We start from the raw sequence: 10876 nt of genomic DNA on the forward strand, positions 1-10876 counted from the left end.
GGTTTATAGTTGTGGGCAAGCACATATGGTAACAAATTTAACGCCCGTTGCACCAAATGGCACATGATCCTATTTAAAACCATGAGTGCTTTGAAAATATTTGTTTGTGTTTATAGACTTAGGTTTTAGCAACCACTTAGGATGCCAAATTCCACAAGTCATATTTCAAACCCGAAGTGTTTGAAAATGTTTGTCTTTGTCAATAAAATTTGGTTTTATGAACCACTTAAGTACCAATTCAAACCCTTTAAAAACCCCTTAGATGCCAAATAATGCAAAGTCCCAATTTAGACCAAGAGTTATCTTACATGTTTACATTTATCCTTTACATAGAAATTTCACTGCACGTAGAAATTTTCAAGCTTAAAAACAACAATATGTTCAAAAGAAATAACTTGATAGGAAATTATACCTATTGCTAAACCACAACTTGACAACATTAATGTAAATATATACTTATATCACCAATTCATACTTCCATAATACAAAATCAAGTAAAATGGATCCACAAAAAGTTTTAGCTTCAGAGCTTGATCTTTCTTTATTTGACACGTCAACGGCGGGCTTATGCATGCCTGAACTTTATTACCAACTGAAGAAGCCATTACAAGAGTTCAGAATTACATAACGGGAGAGGTGGGATTGAAGGGGAAGATTACAAGCTAAGGCACAAAAACTATAATCTCTCAGCAAGGTGTCTCAACATAGAGGACCAAGCATCAAGCAGAGTCCGTTTTGGAATACTTTTGCAGTGATGCGCCCAAAGGTGGAGGATGTCTGCAGCCGCCCCGGCGATGGAGTGAAGGCCTTGGTGCTCGGCTCAAAATACCATTGCATTGTGATGTTCCATAGAATGGCCATGAGCACCGTGGGGCGGGTTTTATTTGTCAGCTGGCCATCCCAGGCGTGAACCAGCTGGCCATTCGTCTGCAGAATACTGATCTATGTTTGTCTTCATATCCTTTTTCTTCTCCGAACTCGAGTGTGATGCCTCTTGACCGACAATTTTCAAACCATCATATTTAGCTTTTCATACCATGAGAAATCTGTAATGGGTCTTCACCCATGCCGTCACTAAGTTTATGAGGGAAAGAAAGCGTGTAACTAGATTGTTGCTTGTTTAGTTTCAAGTTAGCATTTCTAGACTGTTATGGTAATTAAAGCTTGTATATTGTTTTCAAAAGCCAAGCTAAGAATGAAGTACACAGTACTATAACTGGGAAAGTAGGAAAATCAAATCATATACTCTGACACATATTGCAGAAAGAGAAGCGTGAAGCGCACTTCCTTGAAATTTGAACACAAGTGAACATTCATTTCTATTGAGCCTACTATTTATCTACAGAGGAGCATGGATAAGAAAAGACAGAAATTTAGAAAATGTATGCAAATTCACATATACTTTTTCTAAAATCCCATGGTAATGTGTTGGTGTACGGTGTATTCTCATATTCCAGGGAATATGAAATTCATACAAAAAGAAAACATGGGACATAGATGGGGACTGTCTTTAAGGCAAAGAAAGTAACTAATCAAGAAAGAAGCTTGCACATTCCATTTTCCTGGAGTAAACATTGCAAAGTACCCAGCTATTAAAGTTCCCGGCTAGTACTTAGTATTTGACAATGGGACAAAAAATTAGCAGACTGCACAAACACCAACTTACATGTATGAGGTCCTATTTGTGAGAGAACGTCGTACCCTAGCTCTGGGCGACGGCTTCGTGTTAAATAGCCAGGGGCGCAACTCACTGGGTTAGCGTACAGATTGGATCGAGTACATCTTGGAGAACAAGGGATAGAATAGAGAGATATATAGTTACAATGATAACAGAATATTCGAACAAACTATCTCTATCTATCTAGGTTCGGTTGACATCCTGTGGGCCAAAGGCTATCACGTAGAAGCTCCATATGTGTCGTTTAACACCCTCCCTTAATCACAACTTTGTCAAGTGGAGATTACGCTTGAACTCCTCAAGATTCCTCGTGGGAAATGCCTTTGTAAATCCATCTACAACCTGATCACGTGAATGCACAAAACGAATTTCCAATTGCCTGTTAGCAACTCTTTCTCTGACAAAATGGAAATCTATCTCAATATGTTTTGTTCTGGCATGAAACACTAGATTAGCAGATAAATAGGTAGCACCAAGGTTATCACACCATAAGCATGGGGCTTGAGTGCATTTCACACCAAGCTCCCTCAACATGGACTGAACCCAAATAATCTCAGTTGTAGCATTTGCTAGTGCCTTGTACTCAGCTTCTGTACTGGACCTTGATACAGTGGTTTGTTTCTTTGCACACCATGATATCAAGTTTGGACCAAAGAACACTGCAAAACCACCAGTGGAGCGTCTGTCATCTAGACATCCAGCCCAGTCAGAGTCAGAAAAAGCACTAACAAGAGTAGATGACGACTTGTTGAAAGTAAGACCAAGATTCATAGTATCTTTCACATATCTCACTATGCGCTTTGCAGCAGTCCAATGAGTTTTGGTGGGAGCATGAAGAAACTGACATACTTTGTTCACAGCAAAGGAAATATTAGGTATTGTCAACGTTAAATATTGAAGTGCTCCCACTAAACTCCTGTATCTGGTACCATCCTCTTGACTCAAAGGTTCTCCTTCTGCAAGGGATAATTTCTCTGTACTAGACAATGGAGTTGGTGAGGACTTACACCCTTGCAACCCAACTCTTCTTACCAGATCATTGGCATATTTTTCCTGAGAGAGATGAAGAGTATTTCCATGTTTCTTGACTTCAATCCCTAGAAAGAAATGCAAGTCTCCTAGATCTTTAAGAGCAAACTCAGCATTCAGATCGTTTAACAGTCCTTCCACTGCCTCATCAGATGAACATGTGACAATAATATCATAAACATAAATAAGAACAAATATGGATGTATTTAACTTATTGTAGATAAACAAAGATGTGTCAGACTTAGAAGGAATGAAACCGAGTGTCTGCAACTTCTGACTGAGTCGTGAGTACCATGCTCGAGGAGACTGCTTCAGTCCATATAAAGCTTTGTCAAGTTTACACACATGAAATGGCTTGCTTTTACTTACAAACACACGAGGTTGTTTCATGTAGACTTCCTCTTCTAGAACACCATGAAGGAACGCGTTCTTGACATCTAGCTGCCGAAGACTCCATCCCCTGGACACAGCAATGGACAGTACAAGACGAATAGTTGCAGCTTTCACAACAGGACTAAATGTGTCCTCGTAATATATGCCATATAGTTGCTTAAAACCTTTTGCCACTAGTCTGGCCTTGTAGCGATCTATAGTTCCATCAGACTTTCTCTTGATTATGTAGACCCACTTGCAATCAATTAAATTTTTACCTTGCTGTGGGGGAACGAGATGCCATGTTTTATTTTTCCGAAGTGCCATGCATTCTTCTTCCATGGCATTTTCCCACCGTGCATCACTAAGTGCCTCCTCAAGAGTATTTGGTTCACCTATTGAACATGCCAGGCCAAACTTTGTTATTTGCTTATAATTGACAGGTTTTGTCACCCCTTTCTGTAGACGTGTACGTTGAGGAACAGGTGCTGCTGTAGTATTGTCCGACACAGAAGATCCAGCCGCTGCACCGGTTGATCCCAAGGTAGATCCTTCCAGCGCCCCTGTCGCACCAGGGAAGGAGTCCACGGGATTTTCTGTGGCGGTGGTCTGCAGCAGCTGCGATACAGCCGGTGCAGAAGATCCTGCGCCTGGCTGCGGGTCCACTGACGACCCATCATGGCGCAATGATGGTGTGGGCCTGGGCGAATCCACGTTGGATCACGTGCCGCCAGACGGATCAGCGCGGGGCTCCGCACCTGCCTCCTGTCTATTGGGTGCGGCACAAGTTGGTTGCCGTCGGATGTAGTGGCGGGGCCCATCTGCGGGCCAGCGACCCTGCGTGTCGGCACCGAATTGATGGGCACCGGAGGACACACCCGAGCCAGTGGAGGGGCGCCGCGTGCCAGGCGCTGGGTCGCAGGAGGCGCGCCTGGCGGGCGACACGGGTTCCCGTGGACTGCTGCCCTGCTGCTGCATCGATCCCGAGGCAGATTCACTGCTGGGCTGCTGCAGTTCCAATCCCGATGAGGATCTGCGCGCCAGCCATGGACACATAAAATGTGGGCTGATTTCATCACCGTTTTGGGTGATTTCTACATCGTTTTCTCCACCGTTTTCATCTGCATCATCACAAAGCTCAAGTGCATGGTTATGAGAGTTAGTCAGTGATTGATCAACACAATTATTTCCCCCTTGATCAAGACCGGTGAGGCTAGGTGGGAGGAGAAGAATTTCTTGACGAAGTAGTGCACCGGTGTTGGGATGAAGATCGGAAAACGGGAACTTCGTTTCATCAAAGACTATGTCACGAGAGATATATACTCGGCCCGTAGAAACATCGAGGCACTTAACTCCTTTATGCTTGGCACTATAGCCAAGGAACACGCATTGCTTAGAGCGGAACATTAATTTGCGATTGTTGTATGGACGAAGAATGGGCCAGCAAGCACACCCAAACACACGAAGAGAGGTGTAGTCGGGTTTGGTGTGAAGGAGTCTTTCCATAGGAGTTTCATTGTTAATGACACGACTAGGGAGCATGTTGATGATATGAACGGCAGTGAGAAACGCCTCATCCTAGAACTTGAGGGGCATGGAAGCGCCAGCTAAAAGAGCTAGTCCAACCTCTACAATGTGTCTATGCTTGCGTTCGGCAGACCCGTTTTGTTGGTGAGCGTGCGGACGAGACACATGATGAGAGATTCCAAGTTTTTGGAAGAAAGAGTTTAGTTTCTCGTATTCCCCTCCCCAATCAGATTGGAGAGCAAGAATTTTACTATCAAATTGGCGTTCAACTAAAGCTTGAAAGTTGAGAAAAACTTGGAACACATCGGATCGTTTCTTAAGAAGATAGATCCAAGAGAACTTGCTATAATCGTCAATCAAACATAGTATGTATGTCTACCAACATAAGAGGGGGCAGGACCCCAAACATCAGAAAAGATAAGTTGCAATGGTTTGGTAGAAATACTTGTAGAAACTGGATAGGGTAACTGATGACTTTTGGCCTTTTGGCATGAATCACAAATTGTTTTGACATCACGCTCTCCAACATATGGGAGCTTATTTTTCCTAAGCAATCGCTCAACTAAAGAAAAAGATGCATGTCCTAAACGATCGTGCCACCGTGTTGAAGACACTTTGGTGGCACTAAACACTTGTTTATTCAATCTTCTAATCTCCGGAATCAAGGGATAGAGTCCACGAACGCATCTACCTCGATAGAGCACCTTCTTCGTTGCCTGATCCTTGATCAAACAGAAGAAAGGGTGAAATTCAAGAAAGACATGATTGTCAATGGTAATGCGGTGAACAGAAAGAAGATTTTTTGAAGCACTAGGGACATGCAAGATTCTTTTAAGGTGAATTTTTCTGTGAGGGGTTTTTATAATTGAGTGGCCAATATGGCTAATTCTCATACCTTCTCCACTGGAAGTGTGGATGTGGTCCTTGCCACGGTACTTTTCACGCATGGTCACTTTCTCCAGCTTGCCGGTGATGTGGTTTGTGGCGCCGCTGTCGACATACCAGTTGGTGTCGACGCCATAGGAGCCATCAGCTGCTCCAGCCACCTTCTCATCTTGAGATGAGTCATCTTCATCTTCCTCATAGCGGTACCAGCAATCTTTTGCTGAGTGGCCCGGTTTGCCGCAGATTTGGCACCTGACCGTGTCAGGACACGACTTGTTGTTGGAGTTGTTGTTGCGCCGGCCTCTAGTGTTGGTGTAGGAAGGCCGGCCGCCGCCACGTGCGTTGTTGGAGCCGCTATTGTTGCCGCCACCAGTGCCCTTGCCCTTGCTGTTCTGGGGCGGCCTGCGATGACGTGACCTCCCGCCACGGCCGCGCGTGGCGGCGTTAGCAGAAGACTTGAAGCCGCCTCCTACAGCTCCTTGGAAGAGGGCCACCCGCTGATCAAAGTTGCTCATCTGAGCGAACAACTCGTCGAGGGTGACCGGTATGGTGCGTGCATCAAGGGCAGACACCAACAGCTGATACTCCATGTCAAGCGCATTGAGGATGTACGAGATCAACTCATCATCCTGCAATGGCTTGCCAGCAGCAGCAAGCTCGTCGGTGAGGCCATGCATATGCGCGAAGAAGGAGGCCACCGACTGCGTTCCTTTCTGCGCGTTGGTGAGGGCTGCACGGATGTTGTTGACGCAGGACAGCGATGTTGACGAGAACATGCTCGCCAATGCCGTCCAGAGCTCGTGTGCATGAGCGATCGAGGTCACCTGCACCAAGACTTCTTTGGAGAGATTGTTCAGAAGATATCCGAGTACCTGCTGATCTTTGCGAACCCAGATGGGATGGAGTGGATTCGGGATGGTCTCCTCCTTCCCATCCTTGTCCTTGCTGACGACGATCTTGGCCGGCTCCGCCATGCTTCCATCGACATAGCCGAAGAAGCCTGCCCCTCTCAGTTGCGGCGTAATCTGGGTACGCCACAGGATATAGTTTGTGCGGGTCAGCCGCTCGGTGATCTGACCAGAGAGGGCAATGGAGGTGGTGCTGGAGGAGGCCATGGCAAGGGTTGTGGGAGGAGGAGGGAAAACTAGATGGGAAGAGTTAGGCTTTGTATACCATGTGAGAGAACGTCGTACCCTAGCTCTGGGCGACGGCTTCGTGTTAAATAGCCAGGGGCGCAACTCCCTGGGTTAGCGTACAGATTGGATCGAGTACATCTTGGAGAACAAGGGATAGAATAGAGAGATATCTAGTTACAATGATAACAGAATATTTGAACAAACTATCTCTATCTATCTAGGTTCGGTTGACATCCTGTGGGCCGAAGGCTATCACGTAGAAGCTCCATATGTGTCGTTTAACACTATTAAGTAAACATGATTGAAGGTTATTTACCTGCGCTCGACCAAGTTAGAGACAGTTTTGGTCCCAGTCACCTTAAATAAATTTTTATGGAATTCTCTGTGGATATCTGAGAAGTGTTTATTTGCTGAAATAGGTTAAGCGGTTTAAAAGCTATGAACAGGATAACAAGCGACTCAGTAACTCAATTAAAGTTTCAGCTAAACTTAGAACTGGTTATTTAGGTTTTTGCTTGAGGAAAATATTAATTTATTCATGGAATAGAGATTTAACCTTTTTTGTATGTAAGCTGATATAACTTTTCTGTACTGCCGGCAGTTTGTTAAAATCCACAAAACAGTCCCTTCAGTAGGTTAATGATGAAAGTTTTTTTTTGCGGGTATTTCAATGATGAAAATTAATTACTAACTATGGTGCAAAATATCAATGTTCCTTCACTCTTTTGAACTGCAGGGCGTAATTTGCCCATCCAAGTTCAAATTTGAATATGTGGGTTATGTTAAAACACAATAAGGTTTTGTTTGTGTCCAAACATACTTTTTTATGATTGTACTTCTGAATCCCTATATTAAAACCTTGCTCCACTTGCTACTTTGTCAGGCCCGAGTGGGTTGAGGCGCTAGCAGTCGATCAAATCAAGAGATCAAATGAGGAAATCAGGCCTGAATCTGGATGTATTACTATAAAAGAGGAACTATAGTGTAATGTGTTCATAGCCAGATAGGCAAACTTGGAGAATAAGCATGAATGAATAGCCAGCCACAACCTGGCTGTTAAGTAGGTGTGCTGTCCCCGGCAACGGAGTGAAAGGGAACAGTTACTACGCGGTAACGTTACAGTAGGGATCGGACGACTCGCGCGTTTTGTCTGAATCTTCAACAGTTAACTGAAGAAAGCTACACTGCTTCAGTAGGCGTGACACACTTACATGTAGGCCTTTCAGATTATAAATCGGCATTGCCATTGCGGTTATTGAAGATCTTCGTGTATAGCTTTTGGATCAAAGTCAAGCATTTCGTATCGCCTTCACGTATACCAGTAAAAAATATAACTAAATCATGGCATTCATGCATAGTCAATGAAACTACAAAAGAAAGTCCGGAACTGTCAGAAAAGTTCAGAGTTAAATGATCGACAAGTACAGAGTTTGCACTAAAAAGACAACTACTACATTGGCAATGTAAACTATTATCATTTGTACTGTAAAAAAGGTTAGAGAGAAAAGTTAATAAAGATGAGTGACATAAACCTGTTCAGATCTTTATAAACCTGGGTACTTGTTTGAGATAAAATAACAAAAGGGAATTCAGAAAGGAGTTCAAAACATATAACATTGGAGGGTTAGGCTCAATTTAGTCTCATGTTCTTCCTGTACATGTGTGAATTCAGAGATGCCAGAAAATCAAGGCGCAAATTACACAGAACTATGGAGCTAAAATACAACTATTTAGATCAAGGCACTATTAAGAAAGATAACATAGTTCAGTAAGTCATGAAAATAAATGCTGCAGAATTTGGAGACCACTTAGATACTGTAAATTCAGTTAGCAACAAGACAGACAGATTGTACTTACATTTCAAGGGAAAATATGACTACTCCACACAGTGAATCATAAACATTGACACTGTAATAACTGTTTACTCCACACTGTAAATAGACAGAACAATTATTTTTGGCCACAACTTGAATCTGCTCTGCAACTTATGAACTTGTAGTTGTTCTGCAGATTATCAAGAGCAGCGAAACAGTTTTGATTTACAAACATAGTTAGTCCTACTACTTATCTGCGGTTGCCCAGATCATAACTGCATCATGCTTGCTTATCTGAAACTAATACAAAAAGATAGAGCAGTTTTAACATGGTCCATCACAGGAAACAGAGCAGAAGAAGTACTAGTGCAGGAGCGAATGCCAGGTTCAGAAATCCATCACAGAAGCAAGAAGAACAACAACAGTTTTACTAGCTTGCAAGAACAAGTGGAGCAAATTGCTCAGAGGTACATCCGTGGCGATCGTACATGGACGAACTATTACATCAGCCAGTGAGTATCCTCGTATGCACTTTGAAAACAATTTCAACATCGGACTTAGTAGACACTTGCAGGCGAGAAGAAGTTGCTGTGCCCTCCAGCGTGAAGATTGGCCGCGGCATTGCACCTCTTCTCCTTCTTGAGCGCCTCTTCGGCCTTCCACGCTTCTTCAAATGGATCATGGAAGATGATCGGCGGCGGAGGCTTGTAAGTCCCCACGTCTTGGGCAATGGATGACTTGTCGTTCGTCGACTCTTCTGCTTCTTCATCGAGGAAGGTCCTAAGGAACTCCAGCTCGTCAGCTTCGAGCGGGACGATTTCTTCTGCAGCATCAGCGAAAAGCCCCTCTGGTTCCAAGTAGAAATTCTGCTCGATGCTGTTAGTAGCTCCGACCGGGAGATTTTCCTCCGCTTGTGACCCGAGAAGCTCATCGATTGTGCAACAGAACCGGGCCATGTCGTCGTCAGCTTCAGGTACGGATTCATCCGGCAAGAAAACCGGTGCTGCAGCGGTGAACGACGATGTGGCAGGTGCCGGGACCGGGACGGCACCGCGCATCCTCTTCTGAGGGCGCGCCGGATGAGGCTCGGCGGCGGCAGCGGTCGCTGGCCTCTTCTGCGCGTGCGTGCTCTGGGTCACGGCCTCCGGTTGCGGTTGTTGAAGCTTGTACGCCTCCGATTCCTGTCGGGCCGCGTCAGGGGCATGCTGAGCCAAGTGCATCTTGCAGAAGACCTTCACCCCGTCGCTGACGGTGGCCTCCGGCAGCAGGCACCGGTACTCCTCCATGACCCAGCCGGTGGACTTGCCCTTCTTCTTGAAGGACAGGTTCTTGACCTCGCCGACCTTGACTCCCGCGTGGCAAATCTCCGTGGTCTTCTGGATGGTCCAGGTGCCGGTGCCGGCGCCGCGCACGCTCTGGTGCTTGCTCCCGTTCTTGCTCTTGCACGTGGTGAAGAAGAACCGGTCGCCGCTGCTCACGGCCTGCGGCACGGGCGCGTACCGGGCGGCCAGATCCTTGGGCTCGCAGCCGGAGATGTTGACGCGGTGGATGAGCTTGTCGACGCCGTGCAGCGTCTCGCCGGAGAGGAGGCGTGGCAGGTAGTAGGTGACGGCGTCCATTTCCGTAGGGCTCAACCGGTAGTGGTGGAAGACGTCGTCGACGTCGAGCCCCTCCATCCCGGCCGGCGGCAGCCCGATCTGCTGCTAGGGTTCTACTGCAGCTAGGAAAGGGCGGGCGACTGGGATTTGGGCGAGGTCTGTCTGCGGGATCGGAAGGTGTTGTGGGACGCGAAGGAGTTGTGTGCTGATATTTAAAGACGCTGTACTGCGCGTGCGCGATGGAGGACGCGTCAGATTTCCTTTTTCTGAATCCGAATGTGTCCCCAGTTCAGTTTCCCGTCAGATTTCTGAAACTTGCCGCTCCCGTTTGCTTTCATTTTCTGAAACTTGCCGACCTGATTGTGATTCTTGATTTTGAGACTAACAGCGTGTTTGACAGTTTGAGGGAATGGGCATGGGAGTTTTTAAGGGGGAGTTGGCTGAGGGATAAGACATGGGAATGTGAATTTAACAAAAAATTACATTCCTCTGTTTGGTTCAGCGGTGCAGGAACGGGAGTTATTGAGGAGACATTGAGTATGCACAAACCAGCCTTGGGCCTTTTGTCTAGGTTTGCAATGCAACATCAGACAAAATAAAATGACGGTCAGTACAGAAGCTATTAAAACTGGATGCAAACAGATTATCCCTTGCATTGAAACTATTTTGCATAGTGGGATATTCAATGTATTCCTTGCAGGAAAAGTTTCTTATTTAAGCAGAATAATGTATGAACTGAGAAGCTATGCCATTCTGAATAAAAATATATGATAAGTGTATAGCTTAGTGGCCTAAATAGGATAGCAATAACCTGCAGGTTATGATAGTTTTGACATC

General features: G+C 45.4%; 1 protein-coding gene across 1 annotated transcript; it reads right to left on the minus strand.

Moving 5' to 3' along the window:
• Window positions 1–8998: 8998 nt before the first annotated feature.
• Window positions 8999–10189, minus strand: LOC119328213. The gene has a single exon (XM_037601231.1). It carries the CDS (start codon window positions 10115–10117, stop codon window positions 8999–9001), a length of 1119 nt encoding a protein of 372 aa, XP_037457128.1. The 5' UTR covers window positions 10118–10189.
• Window positions 10190–10876: the final 687 nt, after the last annotated feature.

This window comes from Triticum dicoccoides, chromosome 7A (genome assembly GCF_002162155.2).
Source record: "Triticum dicoccoides isolate Atlit2015 ecotype Zavitan chromosome 7A, WEW_v2.0, whole genome shotgun sequence".
Taxonomy (NCBI): Eukaryota; Viridiplantae; Streptophyta; class Magnoliopsida; order Poales; family Poaceae; genus Triticum; species Triticum dicoccoides.